The sequence below is a fragment of the Cottoperca gobio genome, chromosome 5, assembly GCF_900634415.1.
Source record: "Cottoperca gobio chromosome 5, fCotGob3.1, whole genome shotgun sequence".
In the NCBI taxonomy this organism is placed as follows: domain Eukaryota; kingdom Metazoa; phylum Chordata; class Actinopteri; order Perciformes; family Bovichtidae; genus Cottoperca; species Cottoperca gobio.
The window spans coordinates 8,457,867-8,478,701 of NC_041359.1; the positions used below are offsets into that span (position 1 = coordinate 8,457,867).

Consider the following 20,835-nt stretch of genomic DNA (forward strand, 5'->3'; position numbering starts at 1 on the left):
AAGAGGGCTAGGGTGACTATTTGCCTTGCAAAGCACACCCATCTGCCCTTTGGATGGCTCATTGGCTCCCAAGATCAGGTGCAATCTGAACTGGAATCATTTGGATAATTGACCTTCTGTGTGCATACATTAGAATAAATTAATTTTGATTGGCCGTGCAGCATTAGGAACAAAGCGGGAAATGTTGGCTCTTTTATATTCAGCTGCTGGTTTGTTGTACCCAGTCACCGATGGTAATTATGTATGCCATTCCCTAACTATTCTGCATTTCCTTAGTTAAATAATATAATTCTTCATTTGAGCAGCATAGAGCACAACACAGCAAGACACACAACGATACTCAAACCTTTTACATAAAGCCATTAGCAACTTTAGTATCCTCACAAATCTGTGTGGGTGCATAGAATTTGTATGCATATTGCAGGTGTGTGGGTGCGATTTTGTACATAAATCTATGTATCTGTGCCCATGTAAACATGCTAAAGCAGAATATTCGCGCCTGCCTCATGCGGCTTCTTGTCCTCCCTTAAGTTTTTCCCATCTCCATGAGTGACCTTGCTTTTCCAATGAAAGTGCCCACACTGTGTGTGTCTACACCAGACCCATGAGGGCTTGTATGTCTCATTGCTGCCTGATGGACAGCCATTAACCCTTGGTGAGGAGGTTGAAGAATATTTATGTCTGCCTGTCAGCAGTGACACGACACCCTCTGGGGATGAATAATATGCCTGCCCTACACTGGCTCCAATTGTTGAGTCCAATTCACAGCAAAGTGGTGTGTGTGCGCCTGCTGGTTTACGGTGTGTGTGTTTGTACGTGTACAGTACGTTGTGTGTTGGTAGAGGGGCACTCTGATACCCTGAGGTGAGCAGCAGGAGACAAGTTCTACATCCCTCACTGACATCTGACAAACCTCCCACTCACCGCAGAGGTCAGTGTCTCTCCTCCTCACTCTGTGTCATGCATGAGATCCCAGAACAGCGTAGTGTTGTGGGCTGGTTTTGGAATTAATCAGTCATTGTGGTAATTGGCAACCGACCCTTACACATTATTTCTTTATACTGTTAGAATCAAGTGGAAGCCCCTGGGAACTGATCCATTCATCAGGGTTGCCTTCACTTATTACCATGCACTCACAGCAATAAGTCTTTAGAGCAGTTGTAAGTTCACTGTCCCCTTTTTATCATCTCTCACTGATCACTGATCTCAGTGTTAAGAATGTATTTGTTTACTTACAAGATCTTAAAAACACACACGGGACATATTAGGGAAGCGGGGCGGTGAGGTACATACAGAACATTGAGGGGATAATACCGTACAGTCAATTAATTTGACCCCAACAAAATTGCAACACAGAACCCCTGCTCCCACAACCGTGCCAACATGGATCAGGATATTTGTCCACAATGTTGGAAAGTCTAATGGGAGTAACATAAGAATGGCGTCAGATCAGTCTCAATATTAAAAACACAGAATGAGATGTGATTAATGTGTAAATGGGTAAAAAAAGGAATCTCCGGGAAACTAGTCCAACAGCTAGCTTTGGCGAATACGTCCAAACATTTGACTTGTGCACCTCGGTTAAGTTGACAAGTAGCTAACTTACCAGCTAAAGTTGTCATAAAGACTCAATGCATTGCTTTGTAGTGTCAATGTTACAATGAACTATTTTGCCAGAGGAAACATGACCAGCCTGTATTAGTTTTCTATATTAGTAATATGACAGCTGGCTGACACTAGCTCGGTTTTGCGCTAACATTAGCTATGTGTTTGTTGGCTAGGTGATATTTTTGACTTTGCCCTGACTGATAGTGCTGCTAACGTTAACAATTACTTTGATGAAAATGTTGTACAGTATGCCAGACTAGTTAATTCAGCTGACCAACACAAAAATCATCTGTCAAACAAACTCTAGCTAATGTTAGTGTTAGCAAACTATATAATGCATATAATGATTAATACCGGCTAGATTTGAATTATCCACTGCTGCCCCAGTGTTTTAACGGACCCTTTACACCCTACAACAACAATATGAACCCCCTACTGTACCTCCAAGCCAACACCATGCGCACTCTGCCACCATCTCCATGACAGAGGGAGACGTAAGGTGTGATGCATATTTTACATCTGTACAATACAAACTGTCAATGACAATAAGAACAATCTAAGGTTCTCATATTGGTGACATATGTACATTAATAGCAATATTCAAGTAATGGCTATGACTTTCACCACTCACTCTGTTTTACCAAATTATTATGATAAAATGCTAGAATTTAAATTGTAAGACACCAGTAGAGGCAAGATGAACAACATTACAGAACTCATCTTCAGACATATTCAGTTTGCCCCGAGGCAATAAACAGTTGGTCCTAAATTCAAACTGTGACAAGATGAAAGCTTGTTTTGTATATGTGAATCATGATAATGTCGATCATGACTGGATGTTTGCACAGTGTGTTTTAGGAAATTTGTTCATGGAGATTGCACTATTTTTGAACTGCTTGTCATGTCGTGTCTGATTAGTTGGTTGACTCTTTCATTTGAAGTGATGCGTAAACTCTGTGAAATCATATAGGATGGGTTGAGAATATTGAACAAGAACACCATGACAGTTTTGAATATTACTCTTTAAGGACAAAGCTACATGTGCAAATAATGATGATGTTGATCATTGGAAATGCCACCTGGTTTGTTTACATGTTGGTGACAAGTTAAACAGCATGAATCCGCTGAAGCATTGTGCTTGGTGTCACCAGTGGTGGTGTTGTGGTAGGAGGAATATTTACTTGGCAACTTTTCATTTTAACTTAACGGCAAACATCTATTCACAGCTTCCAAATAGCTCAAATGCATCCAGGAAGATAATGATCCATGTTATAAAGCACAGATTTCTTCAACACTCAAAGTCAGTTGATTTCCGTTAACTTTTGGCATTTTTCCAAAAACACTTAGGAATACCCATGCCGAGCCATGCATGCAGTGAGCAGCCGCAATCAGAGCTTGTGATGTGGTCACAGTGTGATTTTTCCACGCGGCAGGATGCGACGGTAGAAGGTGTTATTTACCTTGTTAACGTCTTGGAGCCAGTTCACATTGCAATGCGCTCCACATATAAAACTGGCAAAAATCCTCATGGTTTTGGAGAGCTATATAACTAGTTACCTCACACATAACAACCTATTTCCACCTTAATGTTGACAAAACAGTATTTAACAACAAAACAAATAGTGTGGCAAACTTGAACTGCAAGTAGACAATGATTAATAATGTGTGTCACAAGGCAACCCTCAAATCCCATGGGAACAAAAGTTGTTGCCTGACTGCAGCAAAATCAGCAAACGTTCCATCAAAAAACTGCTGTCCTTGCTCATTTATGCTGCTTTTCAAAGAAGATTCAAAGGAAAAATTGAAAAGGAAAAGAAGCAAGTTTGTGTGAAAATGAGTGAGGACTATATATAGTATAGTAATACTTTGTCATATCACACTGCACTGTTTTTATGTTTACTCGCCCATTTAAGACACTGTTTGTTTAATTAGTATTATTTGTGCTGCACAGACATTTAGATAATCTTAATGGGAATGCCTGGCAGTAACGATTACAATCATTAAACACCACATGCTGTGTTATTTTATCCCCCGACTGTCAACACCAACTGGCCCAGGCTGGAACAGAGTTGATCCCATTTGATTAGACATTATACCTCAATCATCAATATTAGTGGCCCAAAAACTGTAATGAGTATTCACCCTCTAAAGAGAGTATTTATTTTACTTTTACAGCCAGATATTTAGTTTGAAATTGATTTAAAATTCTGGCCCCAAACAGAGAACTCTTCTTGCTCTTCTTCGTTATAAGAAGAACAACAAGCTGCCCGACCCAACCCCCCCAATTACCAGCCTAGCCTAATGTGCCCTCTCTTATAGTACTGCAAAACAGCACACACTTCAGGACCATGGACAGTGAACTATCATGGCATTTTGTAACCAACCACCACAAACAATACTGTTAATAAATAATATACACGTTACGGTTGCCATACAATAATTCTTTCTTAAGTCTGTAGAATGAGATTTGTAGCCCAGGGCATCTCTGCAGCATCAGAATTTTGACACACATTTCTCCTTTTCAAAATTATGCACCTCCTGCGATTTGAAAATTGCAGTCGGCCATATTGCATTTTCGATAAAATTTCGATGAATTGTCCAGCCCTAGCAAAACTCCTCCCGTATTTCTACATCAGAAGATAGGAGCAGAATGGTTGATTACGAACAGCCGCAAGGCCGCTGTCACGGCTCATGACCCCACTGCTCACTCACAAGGGATGGCAAACCTTAAGGCTGTATGGCCACGTTAAGGATCCATTCTCTGTTCACATGGGCTCTGCCACATCTCACCTTTCCTCATTTCCCCCTTTTTCTCGCCCGCCCATGCCTTCCCACGAACCTCTTTTGGCTGGAAGCAAAGCCATTCCTGCCTTGATTGGTTTCTATTCTTTGGCCTGTAGAGAAAAATGGAATCGGAGGAGCCTGGAGGGGGCAGGGGCGGGGCGGGGCGGGGGGCTCATGAAGTACTCTTGGCCAGAGCAGATGTGAAAAGACTCAATAATGGGGATAAATGTGAACGAGACATATCGATGTAGAGTAGGGTTCAGGTGGTTAAATGGTACCCTTTCAGGACATGAGGACTCAGGAGTAGTTTGATTTTGGTTGTGGTTTAAAGAAAACTCCCTTAGACTATTGGCGTCCTATGTTTTCTGAAAGTGCATTGGGATAACTTGCCCACAGCAACTCTAGTATATTCTGTGTACATACAAGCTGGGTTACATACAGTATTTCAGCCCTTTTCGTAAGGAGAAATCAGTCCAAAGACTTGGAAAAGTCAATGGTACATGTAAACAGGAACTAACCTATGTTAGTGTGGATGGTAGACAGAGTTTTAGTGATTGTATCTTCGTGTCACCCAGATGAAACCTGGTCTCCACCTGGCATCGATCAGGCAGGTATCTAGCTGCCTGTTGCGGTGGGTTTTTTAACGCCAAGTGAAAATTCACTGTCTGTCAAGAGGTGTCTCCGACAGTGACATAGCCAATCTTTGACATAATGCTCAGTCTGTCTCTCCGCAGTCCCAAGAAGGGGCTGTCATGCTTCAGCAGGCCGGATAATTATTTCCCTCTTATCCCTCCTTGCCAGGGCCAATCCTAGCCTTCAATAGAAGCCAGGAACCGCACCACTTCCCATCACCTCTCTGCGTCTCTTTCCTTCTCCATCTCTCTTCTTCCATCTGTTTCACTTCGCCTCACTCTCTGACTTCAAGACCCTCTTTTCCCTCAGTCTGTCTCTATGTCATTCTCTCTTTCTTGTTCTGTATCCTCTCTAAGAATAGATATGCACAGGCGAAATAGCTTCCCAGTTTGACGGAATTGATGCTCAAAATAGTAAACGTAGCCTAAAAGATAGCTATATTTTTACACGGGTTGCCTAACACATTTATTGCTCTCTACACATATGACAAGGGACACATGAAATCGTGCTCTTTCGGAACATGACAGGCAGACGCCGTGACATCAGGTCCAAATAACAGATTTTCCCAGAAATCCCTAACAACACATTTACCGTGTAAGGCAATTTACTCCCTTCTTACTTCAAACTAGGACAGAAACAGAATAATCGTTTCTGCCCAACAGCCGTCCCGTCATTCCAAGATGTGTGATTAGAGCCAGCAGGCCTGCCTTGATTTGGAAGCTGTGCATGTTAACCTGTGGCCGTAGGGCCGAGCACGAGGCTCCCAGCAGATCGAAAAACAAATAAACAAGGCCTTCCAGAACAGGCGGTGACAGTACAGGCTGTCTCCAGTAGATAAGACAGAACAATTGCCCTTAATAGGCCACTGAGAGACACACACCCATCTCCAGCCCTGTCTTTTTCGGCTCCTATCTGCTTGCTGGTTACAAAGGAAACAAGATGCTTTCCCTTTTCTTTCTTTCCCGCAGAGAGATTAGCGGGCGCTTAACAGGGGTATGGGCATGAAAATGTGTATTTTAGTGATAATTCAGCAACGCGTGACAAGAAGCAGTGCAGAATGAGGGGGAATACAATGCGTTTTATTCCCCCCTGGGTTAAAACTTGGAGGAGAGAAGAACATCATGTTTGTTTGCTATTTATCAGTCTTTGGAAGGAGTATGAAGACTTTCTGAACATGTGATGTTGCTTTCCAGTCTTGATATGTCAGTCCATACAGATGACCCTTTAATAGTTTTATAATTAGGTATGCTTTTGTCCACAATAACAACACACACACATTTGGTCAAGCATGCAGCCAAAACACATTTCATGAAAACACACAGACAGGAGGAGTACAATGCTGGGCCACGTGAGCATGTCAAATTGTCTGGGTTACATTTCTTACTTGTCCTGAATGCACTTAGTGGGGTGTATAATAGCAGGCAGAAAAGCCTGTTTTCCCTGTGAAGGCCCTTTTTTGACTTTGACACAAAAAAAGCCTTGGCAGGGTATCTGAATGCCTGCAGCAATGATCCTATTTTGTAAAATTTGAATCACTTCACCGGCACCCAGGTAGAAGGCACTGGCTCATGCCGTAACACTGCCTGAAAGAACACACAAAGATCCTTTAAAAAGAGCGAGCTGGCACATTATGCCTGGTGCCTTATGCTGAGCTCTGATGAAAGAAATCCACCCCGCTGCCAGGTTAGCTCACCTGAAATGAATGCCTTTAAGGAAAGAGGCAGTTCTCGGTTCTGTGACGGGGGGAAATGCGAGTGTGATGCTGGAGATTTCAGACGGATTGGAGTGTGCAATACCTTAAGGCTACATTTCTGAGCCACTGTGAACTGAATGGAGTGGAGCAGTGTTAGACTTTTGATTGGAGAGGATATCAAACCAAAGAGATTGACCTTAAATGTGACTCCCATTCTTTCGGCAGCTCATCATTGCGGCATTTTAACCCCATACAGACCAGTACCAGTAAAATAAGCAATATACTGTATTTTATAACTGAAATGCGCTGTGCCGTCTACCACAAAAGGACCAATATGATTGACCACAATATATATTGCATTTTCGAACTGAATGAGCTGTCCTAGCCGAGAACATGATTAGAGAGATGAATGGGATGCAGACATTTTGCCTTTTCTGCTCTTTTACCTCCCGTATCTGCATATATTAATTTTAAGGCTCTGTTCCCTCTGGGCACGCAGTATTTAACCACATTATCTCACTTTAAATAACAGTGAGGCGGTTGCGTGTGCTGTTGCAACTCTGGCTCTGTAATCTCTACTTGGAATAGGCAGAAGTGGGTAGAACTTTTACATCAAGTGTATGCTTATTTTCGGTTGTCGGTTTGTACACGGAAAACAGTGTTCCTAAGGCTGTACTCTTGCTTGTAAACCTGAACCAGAGAAATTTTAAGGGGGAAAAAAAACAACAAACTTCAAGCAAAGTGCAGCTCAGTCCTCACCACATCTATATTTCTATAAACAGCATTTACTTCTTTGCCAAGCGACATAAATCATGTCTTATGTATCATTAATATACATGGGTGTCAATAGGAGACGCATGAATGGAAGAAAAATGGTTGTTCCCAATAGAGACAATGGGCTGCAAATAGGGCGAGAATAGAGTCTTCTCTGGAGAGGCTGCAAAAAGGCTTCTAAATCTCTGCTGCCCCCCAGTGGGGGCCAGGTTGTGCTGTGTGTGGGTGTGTGCATGTGTGTGGGTGTGTGTAAGACCCTGAATCCAACCCTGTGAAACAGTATGTGAAGTCTTACCCACCCAAAACCCTATGCTGTCCTGTATAGTCACCATTATGTAAATACATTGATATCATAATGTGATGTCCCATATTGCTGTGGCTCAGTGTCTACTCTCTAACATGAGGAGCAATGTCCTAGATATATTCCATCGTTGATACATTGCGCTAGTAATAAAACTACAATCACTCTTCACCTCCGATCATTTCAACCAAGTATGCAGACTTTAAAACTTATGTACAGAGGTTGGAAGAAATTAAAATCTATTGCAGATCAGAGAGATATGCAGTACATATACAGATTCAAGCCTAGGATTCTTGTCACTTATGTTCAGATACATGTCTCTCCTTCATTTATTTTTAAAATGGCTGTGTATAAATTCATAGTGGCAGTGGCAATGTTGAGGTTGTGCCCCTGCTGTGAGCCACACCTGCACAGGGCAGTGGGGCAACACACACAAACGTATGTGCCCTAAGGCAGCAGAAAATATAGACACGCACGCACACACACACACACACACACACACACAGTCTGTGAACTGCAGATCACACACCTAACAGGCTGTCAAAAGAGCTGTTTGATACTCGGCTGATGTTTGAGAACCAACGAGCCGGTATCATTTCACACCTCTTTCTTTCCCTCTGCCTTCCTCCCGCTGCTGAACGTTCATGCAGTCTTCTCACTGTCTGCCACTCTTCATACATATGCCGGCCATTGAGTAGACTATGTCACTAATATCTTAATCTTCTTTAAATAGTGGGTGAATGTAGCCTTTTCTTTTGACTGTACATCCATCTGAAGAAGGTGTGTGTGTGTGTGTGTGTGTGTGTGTGTGTGTGTGTGTGTGTGTGTGTGTGTGTGTGTGTGTGTGTGTGTGTACATCTGGCTATGCACCTGGAAGCTATGATCAGCCACATGCATGCCTGCTGGGTTTGTCGGTCAACACATGTGTGACTGAAGCAGATCAGTAGCGTGGTATCAGTCCAAAAGACATAAATGACAACATGCATACCTTGAGGCTTGACTTGTCCTTTACATGTGATAGCCACTGTATTGAAGTGGCATGAAGATGAGTTCACTTGTCACGAGGAGTGCTGCACATCTTGGGGAAAACAGTTGTATGATGTCATCAGTGGCTCTTTCTAATGCTTTTTACAGTATAAGACAATAATCCTGTTGATGTCATCAGGGTTGTCGACTAATTCACTACAGAAAAAAATTGTCAACTGTTAATCAATGAATCATTACAAAAACATTTTCATGCAAACATTGCAAAAGAACGCTGTTTTTAGCCTCTCAAATAACGGAGATGTCCTGCTTTTCTCTGTTTGGTATCATATTAAACTGAATATCTTTGGGTTTTGTTTTCTGATATGTTATACACCAAACGATCAATTATTTTAGGAAATAAACTGCAGATTAATCGATAATGAAAAAAAGCGTTAGTTGCAGCCCTACAGAGCCAAATGTTATTTCCCCAACTTAATGAAGAGTGACCCTTTAACGGGGCTAAAATATAAAAGACGCAGTTTTGCAAAAGAGATTCCATTTCCCAAATAATGACTCTGATATTATAAAAGAATTATACACTTTACATTTTTAAGGGTTTAACTGTAAGACTGAATGAATTGCCCGTAGTGACGATGCTACCTCACTGATGACCCTTTCCTCAATGATACTGGACCCTAATCTAGTTTGAATTGAAGACAAGAAGATAACACTGGATTAATAATGGGAAGAGACACCCTACCTTTTGTCTTTGGTAAGTGGCCATCGTAATGGTGAGAAAATGCAGTGATGTGTCCTGCTATAGAAAATAAAACTGCCATTATTTGCATCCACCTCATCCATTATTTAAATCTATTATTTAGAGCACTTCATCATGTATAATTACATGAGTAATCTGTAGGTCGTGATTCATTTAGTTTTTCTTTGTTTTTCCCTTGAACACTTGAGTCACGTTCATTTGCGGTTTGGCTCTAATGTCTTTTCCCCTTGTTTTTTTGCATTCCTGGTCACATCCCTGCGTGATATACTTAATCAGCATGAAACTGTTCTCTGTGTTGACCTAACAGCTTGCTCAATTTCTTTGCATGACGTCCGAGTCTTTATGCTGCTGCCTGCGACTGTGCTTGTTTTGGAGCTCTCTCCTGGTCTTGTGTCATTCTCTGCTGTTTATAAGGAGATGCTCATTTGGATAGGACGTGGAGGACAATGCTGTGGCTGTCGCACATACATACACACACACACACACACACACACACACACACACACACACACACACACACACACACACACACACACACACACACACACACACACACACACACACACACACACACACACACACACAAGCTGCTCATCCAAATCGGCGCTAACAGATTAGCAGTGATTATAAACAAACATGGAGGATTAATCCTGTGTGCTCTCAGTCTACTTTTCCACTGAGCTAGCCAGGGTAATTGCCAAGTGCTAGATTGTTAGTGTCATCGCACACGCACACACACACACACACACACACACTAACTGCCTGGCTTCGCTACTTAGTGATATCAGTTGCGTAAGAAAGTTGAAGATATCTTTTGCAAAGAAACTCCAAGACAGCTGAAGTGAACACAGTACAGACAGTGAGATTGTTTTGCACAACTTATCGTGTTTAAAACACAAAGGTCTTGAATTTGGAAATGCGGAATCGTGTGAGCAAAGGCCCTCTTAACATTTGCAAACGATATCTATTGAATTTTAATTGAGTCACTAGCCGGGTGGGAACTGACCATTCTGCTGATCACTGCGTGTGTACTTGATTTTATTTCATTCTTTTACAAGCCAGTCTTATTTTTTAACTGCACAAGTTTTAATGCTAAATATAATACATGGCTCAGCCACATTAAAAGGTTTGAAAAAAACACCCAGATGTGTAGTGTCTTTTGTCTGTCAACACTTCCCATTGATGTATTGCTTTATTATTGGGCCCCAGTGTTTCCTGTTTCACCTGCTGCTGCCCTCTTAACTGCAACAATATATTATTACTTTGTTCTTCCTCCTGCGTGACAGTGTTGTAAAGCCTCTGGGTGCACAACCTTTTACAGAAGTTGGTGATGAGGCTGTTCTACTAAATGTTTTACTTATTAGGGAGATTTCACTCTTGAATCAATGAGTTTTGTACTGAAGTGTGTCCAGCTGTACTGGTGGTCAATGGTTGACTGTTGTGTATTTGAGTTTGGACAAACCTTGTTCATCCGGCAACATGAATGTTGGACGTTGCAAATGTACATCTTTTGCACAATACCACTTTGCTTTTGTTCACAGATGCGTCTCCACCACTGGATTGAATAATTTATGCATTCTCTTCTTTCACAGGTTGAGGCCATCCTGGTCAACATCTTTGGTGGGATCGTCAACTGTGCAATCATCGCCAACGGCATTACTAAGGCCTGTCGAGAGCTGGAGCTGAAGGTACCACTGGTGGTCAGGCTTGAAGGTAAGCATTATTTCACACACATACACACACAGACACACACACACGCACACACACACACACACACACACAAATCTAGGTTTAGACCTGTCTGACCCTCTTAGCAAGCCGGCCCCCACTGACACTTGCACATCATTCCCCTCAGAAACATGGACCATAGATTTTCATCTTGCCTGGATTGAAAGGCCTTGTCCTTTTTATAAAGGATTTGATGATGCTGGATAATGACACTGGCCTGAAAGGGATAGTTTGGGTGTTTTGAAGTGGGATTGTATGAGGTTCTTATTCATAGTCAGTGGTTTACCTACAGTAGATAAAGGTCGGCACGGCCACAGTTTGAAGAAGCAGACAGGAGTACCAGCACTGGAGCAAAGCAATGTACTGCTGTGGATGAGGCCAGCAGCGCAATATATTTTAGCCACGTAAAAGAAAAGCCCAACAAAAATAATCTATCAGTTTCAGTGTACGCTATATTTCAAATATTTTTACCACTTTACGTTTGCTGCGAGACAGCCCTATCCGAGGGAGGACTGAAGTCTTCATCTATGCTCTCGCCAAAGCCAGCAGACATTGAAAGAAGAATTTGTTTTATTGTGTGACTTTGGTTAGTTCGAATTAACCAAAGTCACACAATAAAACAAATAAAGTGACAGATCGAGGCAGAGGTACACCTGCAGCTCTCTTGTTCTGCGAGGTAAAATGACTGTTTTCTTCAATGGAGTCTTGGTGGCTTAGCGAGAGCATAGATGATGGCGTTAGTTACACTGTATAGCTGTCTCACGACAAGATACCTTCCTGTCCGTTAGCCCCATAGCCACAACTTCCATGGAATAAAGCATACAAACATCAATGATGACTGATAATGTAGCCAGTTATATCTCATTTTCAATATATTTATTTACCATTTTGAAGTTCAAAGTATATATTAGCATCTTATAGTGTAATTGGTAAATAGCACAAGTGCAGTAGGATTCAAATCACCTCTTTCCCTCCTTGGTTTAAGCTTTGGAGCCATTGTATTATTGCTGCTGTACTCTCTGGAGCCTATCCATCTTCATTGTGTCCCAGTAAGAACAGCAGTGCATTTCTCACACGTGTCACAGTTTGCCGCACCCGTCATTAGCGCCAGCCTGAATAACATTAGAGATGGCACTGATTGGCTCACCTTTCACCTGTATATGCTAATGAAGTGTGTGTGTGTGTGTGTGTGTGTGTGTGTGTGTGTGTGTGTGTGTGTGTGTGTGTGTGTGTGTGTGTGTGTGTGTGTGTGTGTGTGTGTGTGTGTGTGTGTGTGTGTGTGTGTCAGTGTGTGGGACGGCAGTGGTGACTCCCAGAGGCGTGGGGCCAGTTGGTGGTTAGCTTAATTGTCGAGATCCTGCTGAGTGGTGTGTCCAGAGCAGAGAGCAGGGGGTGTGTGTGTTTGTTAGCCCTCAATACTTCATACTGCATGTCCTCACACACTCTGCTAATATGGTTTGTAGGTCAGGGCGCGTAAGCTGTTTCTAGAACCCAACTGTGCACGGAAGCACTACAGTGCAGTATAGACATGGCTGTTCAGAATGTGAGTGGAAAGTGTAGAAAGTTTAGTTTTAACGCCCCAAAGGTTTAATTCTTCTCAATCAAATGAGGCCTGTTGACACGTACACAATAGTGTTTTTCCCTACATATTGTTTCTGAATATTTGAAACACTTTTAATACTCCTTTTCGATACACGGGTACCAACTGCGTTGTCTTGCTCTCTCTTCTCGCCGACAGCAAGTTGACACACACACACACACACACAGCGCCGCAGTGCCCACAAAGCCCAACCTCCTTCCAACGTCTCATCGTCACTTGTCTCATTTGCCCCAGGTTGAACATAATAATTTGAAGGTTTAGTTATGGTGCTATCTCATTAAGATGATTTTGGTTGACAAAGAAAACAGCAGGAGTATTTTATATTTTAGGCAAATGAACAAGGAAAGGCAAAGGACACAAGCAAGTCCATAAGCAAGCGCTGGTACAGAGCAGTGCTAACGATTCAGCAACATACATGAATAAAGGATGTCGAGAGGTTGGTGACAGCCATAAATGTTGTGTCAATATTTCCCTGTGGTATGAAAAATAGTATTGAATATCATTATCTTTTAAGGTGTTGTATCAAAGTTTAGAAATTCCTGTATCGTGACAACACGAAAACACACCAGGAGAGATACATTAGCAAAGGATCATTAGATCTCCATCCCTTGTGACATTGTTTTCACTCTTTCCCCCTCAACAACAGGTCATGCAGGTGTGTGATATTAGTGCCTTCCTTGCCTAAAATAACCAACACTGAAGCTATAACAAAGACAGATGTGTGGCTCAACCCTGAGTCCCACAAAATACCAAAGCACACAAAGTTAACAGGGAAACATCAGTGCCAGTTCAAATACTCGAGGTGCAAAATATGTATCTGCGTTATTTATATCCACTTTCTTCATGTTGCCGATTGACGATGTGCCTGAAGAGCTGCTGAACTGTGTCGCCACAGAAGTGGCTGGATAGGCAATCAAAACAGAGCCTTAATTAGTCACCACACATTTCAGAGTCCAGAAGGTCACTGCTGGTGGTTGGTCCAACCACGTTTTCCTGGCCCGGGCCTAATCCAAGCTTTAGCTGTGGGTCATTACATCTTGGGCCGCAGTCTTGTGGAGAAGATTGGTTCAGAATCAATCAGCTCAGCTTGCTAGGCTGACCGCAGGGCAGTGAGAACGGCCCAGCGCTCTTCAACAGGATCAGAATGGATTAACTGGCACACTTTTAATTGGGAAGGCTCTTCTAAAAAGGCCGGGGTTGATTATATTGGTGGAGAGTTATGTATTCCCATATGTGGAGAAAAAGGGCTATGTTGTCAAGATGCTGATAGGATTGAATTAGTTGATAGGGCTGCTTGAAGTGTGGGCTGATAGAGAGTCCAACTAAAACACACCCAGTTTGTAGGCTACAGTATTAGCATTTATGCAGCAGATTCAGCACAGAGCGTAGACACACTAATATTTAAGGTATCGCTAGGCAGAGATACAAGAGGAAGTACTGTACTGCCCCCTTTGGTTACAGTCTGAACATGGACATATTGCTCCGTGAGGATGCTGTCTGCCACTATGGAAAGAAATCCCCTTGAATAGCCCTCAGAGTCCAGGCAAAAAAGGGTGACTGCATTCACTTAACTCTGTTCCCTGGCCTATTGATTTACCAAGCCGTTCCCCAACTGTCTGTCAAACAGTGGTGGCTGTTTTCCCCTTAAAAGGAGATTTAGCCAATTTTCTCCCACTTAATTAAAAAAGAGACGCAAGGTCCAAAAGTAAGGTTGAGATGGCCCTTTCAGTCCCGACGGTGTCATCATAGCTTGAATAGCCATCTGCTGCAGCTATACACACATAAACCGGTATGCATGTACACACACACATAGATATATAGATATGCACAAACCCCATTGTTTTGACACATATTAGACCAGTCTATTGTTTTTTTGGCCTTTTTCAATCTCTGCATCTACTAAATCTACAGTTGTAAATAATAAACTGATCAGTTGTATCGTACGGTCATATATTGTGCATCCTATTCTTACTCCTTGCTTCCAAAAGGCACGAGAATGAGAGTGAAGTCTGTACACTTGCTTCAGAAACACAAAAATGTAAGACAGTGATGTTATTTGTTAATACAATGAGGTTCTTTATGTCAACAAAACCTAAAGACAAGATTATTTTTTAAACTGTCAATGTCAGAGATGCTCTTTAAATCTAATTTTCTTAGCTATAGTGCGAGTGTCTCTCTTAAAACGAGAGTCTAGACATAAGAAACCCGAAAACTTTGATTAATGAGTGGCTAGAACATCAAAGGAAAAGCGTCTGCACCGTTCAGGAGTTTCTCGCTCGGCGTTCAAATGAGAAGCATTTGATGTTTGACACACAGGATGAAGGAGGGAGGAGCAGGCCTCATCCATTTTTGGCTGTGACGGGGAAAAGTCTCACTGTTTGGTACTGAACATTATGAGGATTAGCAATCAAAGTCAGAACAAATATGACGACATTCAGTGATGAAAGAAAATGTTTTACACCAGTTATTCAAGGTAACTGGGGCAGCAGGACACCCAGCCTCTGATATGTCAGGCCTCGCTGAGGTAAACTCTGTAAAAAGGTATAGTGACACTGTTCTTTAATATTCAGTGATATACAGTATATCTATATAATATATTTTATCTTTTTAAAACTAGCTTGACTAAGTCACTGTTAAACAAAATCCAAACACAGTGTAAATTACGCTAATTTAAATTGCCCAAAGAATATTTGTTGTGATACAGACACAAGTATGACACTAATTAAAAAATATACAATACTTAATTTGTAAAAGTATGTACCTCTTTGTGTTGTCAGAAACCTGAAGAAAATGTTGCACAGCTTTTAAAACTGTTGTGAACACCTGCCAGAGTAAAAAGTGACAAGATAATAGGCCGTTTATAAGACTTTTGACACGTCACACTAGGAAAAGCACAATTAGTGTAAATGTTGGCTCAATGTCACACTGTCATGGCTTACTTGGACACTTGAACAAAACAGAGCCATTGTTAGTGTAATTAGTTGCACCTGTGCTTTTCCTGCTATGACAAGTCCAAACATCTGCAGTGAAAAGGGCCTGGCTGTATGAAGAGAACTGGAGCGTTTATTCCTTTGAAAGTTGCTCAGTGACGCATGAAGCCAAAATGCTGAGTGATTAAAAAATACCAGGATGATTCGCACCAGTGGGCCTACAGAGCAAGCGTTCCTTTAACCCCGCCTCCCAGCCGTCCGATTCACTTTAAAGAAGGAAGGACAATAACTCTGGATTCGTCTATTAGTGCATTTTACAACTTTTTAAGACCTAGTGATTTAATTAAGGGGCTATTAGAATGTTCCGACTGGGAAGTTAATTTACCTAAAACAAATAAAAATAAATGTTTAAAGATTATCCGCTGATTTACAGATGTCTCTTTCCCAATGTTAGTCTATGGGGGAAAGTATTTTTGGGCCCAGTAGCATCGCGTCCTCTACGAAAATTGACTTCAAAGCCGGCGTTGTTCCTGGGGCCCTGGCACAAGTAAAGAAGAGTCGTAGAGTCAGCAAACTGGCTCCCTAATGTTGCAATATTTAGCTAAAGTTTGCTAACATTAGCCACCCTGAGTCACACCAGACCCAGTAGGACAGTGTACTGAATCAGGCAGGGTGTGTTGTATTACCTTGGAATTCAATTATTCATTTGTAAAAGGAATTTTCTGGTTTTTCTTCTACAACAAGTTAAACTGTCTCACTTTATTGCAAACAAAGTTCAGTGCAAAATGTCTCAAGCTCACTACCACAGGAACACATTTAGATAAGTTATCAAGTTTCACATAATTTATTTTCTTATCTCGACCTTATACAAGAACACACTCTTTGCTTCCCGTGATATATAAGGAACCATGAGCAGGACAGAGGAGCTCTGCAGGTCCGACACTATGGCAGTGTCTTCTCCTCTCCGCAGATCTTAGCTTCACTAAACTCAGCTTGTTAAAACAGAATTTAATTTTAGGCAGCAGTACTGCAGCATCGACAGAACTTTTCAGGCGCAATCTTCCAGCACAGCCCCAAGCCTTATTACCGTGTTGAAATTCGGCGGCCTGTAATTGACTTGCGCATTAAAGTGACATTTTCACAATAGTCACAAGTAAGCTTGCTCATTAGTGCGGAGAACCAACAGAAATGTGGCAAAATATTCTTAAAGCTGCTGGGTGTTTTATAGTTTTGGCTTAAACAGTGTGTTTAAAGACTCGTCTGTCTCGTGAGGCTGCTCAGCTGATCCGCCCTCGAGCAGTTTGGACAGCAGTCGATGGAATTTAATGTCCAATAGATGTTTGTTTGAAAACAAAGTTCACAATGGCACATGCCTTTTCAAAGCCAGACGTCTCTTGTAATTAATATCATTGGTAGTGATGAATACCCATAATGATTTTAATTTTAATTTTATTTTATTGCCCCTTTTTAATGTGATTTTTTTACAGTTAATCTCATGGTATGACATTTTTGAAATGAAGGTCCTTGTATGTGTCTGAGCCTGTGAGTAGGTCTCTGGCAGCACCTAGTGGCTGCAGGTGAACACACACATTCATAAACTAAGCATACTCTACACACACACACACACACACACACACACACACACACACACACACACACACACACACACACACACACACACACCTAGTAGTGCTGTATCCAGCTGGGCTCTGTCCTTGCCTCAGCTGCTGTGAGCTATCAGTGCTCCCTACTGCTCACAGTGGAACTGCAGTCAGCACACACACACACACACACACACACACACACACACACACACACACACACACACACACACATATATATATGCAGAAAAAGAGCCCTGATATGCATGTCTCTTCCTTCTCACTCCCACAGATGTGTGATTGCCCCTCACACATTCTGTGGATAACACAGGTAGCAGATGCAGGTGTCTTAACACACACTAGTGCTTCTCATGTATTTATGGCCAGAAGAACTATCAGAAATGCATGTGTTGTTTGCTTTATTTCAGCACTCTATACACTTTCCATAGGCATATTTGTCTTCAGCGTATCTCTTGCATTATGTATGTTCTGTGGGCGCATATGGCTGCTTCTCCCTGAGTTTTATCTCCTGTTGTTTCAACTTTGTTGTGCTGCAACTTTGTTTTAATCATCTGACGGATAAGCCTGCCATTATGATAATGTAGATCCGTCAATCCCAAGCAAGTTCCCGGGTAAGCCTATAGAATGCGAAGCCTACAGTACAGGGGCAGCACTGTCACAGGCATCTCGTCACTATGAGCGACAGCATTGAGACTCTAGATGTGTCTGTGGACACGCGGTGAGAATATTCCATGCTGCAGTATTTGATTGGAAAAGCCGATCCCGTCTGTGTGGTCTCTTCCTGCTCTTATTCTAATTAATTACATTGCAGAATTCAATGTTTGGAATGTGAGCTTGCAAAATAAAATGTGTTTGGAATGACTTATTATCTGGCTGGACAAAAGAGATGAAATATTAGGCGTTAAGTGGTGCTGGTAATAGAATTCCTCATGAAAGGTCTATTGATCAGGGTGGCCGGGCCTCCGGAGAATTCACATATCATGCGGTCTTAATTACACGCCAGCCAGGAGCGCTAAGGTCAACCTGTAAGTGTCTGAGTATGCACGAACACACACAGTGAATGCAGAGACACCAATACACACTTCAAACATTATTTAATGCACACATACAGTAATTGCTGTACATGTATGTAAGGCAGTGGCTCATTAATGTTTTCATTATCGATTAATCTGCAGATTATTTTCTCTATTAATGGTATTAATGCTCCTATTCGCTTGAACCACAAACGTTTCGCTTAAAAAATGACAAACAATCAATTTTTAATCAAAATGATTTATTATTAATGTTCCATTCTTGCAGCTGTACATGTTGTGCATAACATTTATCAATATGTAAACAAAAAGCTAAAAACGCTGGTTTAGATTATTCCCTTAGCGCGATGTAATCAGATTACACAATGCCGTTTGACTTTTTGCGTAGTACGTGTGATTAAGAGCGACAGAGTGTGTGTGCATCCAGGCAAAGATGCTCAGGTGCCAGAGAAGCTGCAGGGCACACAGGAGGTCTGCACACTGTTAGGCTCCTAAATAGTTTATTTCTCTTTTTCTCTTTTCAAGGCAACGTTTCGATCTACAAAAGGCCCGGGGAACATCTTGTAGATGGAAATGTTGCCTTGAAAAGAGAGAAAGAGAAACCGTATATGATGACCCAATGGCTTATTTGAAATAAGATAAGTCTTTATGGATCCCCAGGGGGGAACTCAGGTGTTGCAGCAGCATGAAGACGGAAGTAATAACAAATCAACTAATCTCCTTTGTAGTGAAATACGAGTAAATAAGGAGTCAAATAAAAAAAGGGAAAAACAGGAATATGAATAAAAATGAGAAAATAATGGGATGTATTGAGAGAGAAAAAATCACACGACCAGACAAAGAATTGTTGATACCACATCAGACAGATTCTGCAAATGGCCTTTTCTTTGTCATCATGTCTTCATGTGTGAAACCAGTAAATGTCACATAAACATCTGGCTTCTGTTGTTATAGCAGCGTGGGCCATTTCTGCTTCATTTTTGACCTATTGCCTCCATCGCCCTCTGTCTATCTCTCTCTCTGTCTCTCTCTGTCTCTGTTATGTCTTCTGTCTGTTCTCTCTGTCTCTATCGTCTCCTCTGTATCTCTCTGTCTCTGTCTCTCTCTGTCTTCTGTCTCTCTGTTCTCTCTCTCTGTCTCTCTCTGTCTTCTCTCTGTCTCTGCTCTGTCTCTCTCTGTCTTGTCTCTCTCTGTTGCTTCTCTCTCTCTCTCTGTCTCTCTCTCTCTTTCTCTCTCGTCTCTGGTCTGCATCTGTCTCTCTTGTCTCTGTCTCTCTTTCTCTATCGCTTCTCCGTCTCGATGTCTCTCTATCTCCGCTGTCTCTCTCTCTGTACCTCTCTGTATTCTCTGGTTGTTCTCTCGGTCTCTCTCCTGTCTCTCTCGTCTCTCTCTCTGTCGCTCTCTCTCTATGTGTTGACTCTCTCGTCTCGCTCTGTTCTCTCTTGTTCTCTGTCTCTCTCTGTCTCTCCTGTCTCTCTTGTATTGTCTATCTCTTCTTGTCTCTCTCTGTCTCTCTCTCTTGTTCTTCTTCTGTCTCTTGTCTCTGTCTCTCTCTCTCTCTGTCCTCTCTCTCTCTGTCTCTGTCTCTTCTCTGTCTCTTTCTCTCTGTTTGTCTCTCTCTGTCTCTGTCTCTCTCTCTGTGTCTCTCTGTCTCTCTGTCTCTTCTGTTTCTCTCTGTCTCTGTCTGTCTCTTCTTCTCTGTCTCTTTCTGTTCTCTCTTGTCTCTGTCTCTTGTCTCATTCTTCTGTTTCTCTTCTGTCTGTCTCTGTCTGTCTCTCTCTAGTCTGTCTTGCTCTGTCTCTCTCTTCTGTCTCGTTCTCTCTGTCTGTCTCTGTTCTCTCTGTTTCTCTCTGTCTCTCTCGTCTCTCTCTATCTGTCTTCTTGTCTTTCTGTTTCTCTGTCTCTCTGTCTATCTTCTCTATGTTATGTAGTATATGCTATGTCTATTTGTCTCTCTCTGTTCTCTCTGTTCTCTGTCTCTTCTGTCTCGCTTCTCTTATACCTCTCTCTCTCTCTCTCTCTTATCTCTTCTATCGTCTCTCTCTTGTTGTCTATGTCTATCTCGGTCTCGTCTCGTGTTTGTCTCTTGTGTTGTCTATCTCTCTCTGAGCTTCTGTGTCTATGCTATAGTGTCTCTATATATGTTGGTCTATGCTCTGTATCTATCTCTCTCTGTCTGTCTCTCGTTATCTATCTCTTGTTCTCTTTGGTCTCTATCTGCAATGTCTCTATGACTGTGTCTCTCTCGTCTCTCTGTCTCTCTCTCTCTTGTCTCTCTATCTCTCTCTTGTGTGTCTTATATACTGTCTATCTAATCTCTATTCCCTCTTTCGACTCTGTCTCTGTCTCTATCTGTCATTCTATTCTATCTCTCTCTCTCCTCTGGT

At 42.0% G+C, this 20,835-nt stretch overlaps 1 protein-coding gene across 1 annotated transcript in view; it reads left to right on the forward strand.

Annotated features, from left to right (window-relative positions):
* Window positions 1-20,835, forward strand: part of LOC115008897 (succinate--CoA ligase [GDP-forming] subunit beta, mitochondrial-like) — a 50,920-nt gene that overhangs the window by 27,923 nt on the left and 2,162 nt on the right. Inside the window, exon 4 of the mRNA XM_029432785.1 lies at window positions 11,130-11,250. Coding sequence (XP_029288645.1) covers window positions 11,130-11,250 — 121 coding nt within the window. The remainder of the gene's footprint in view (window positions 1-11,129; window positions 11,251-20,835) is intronic.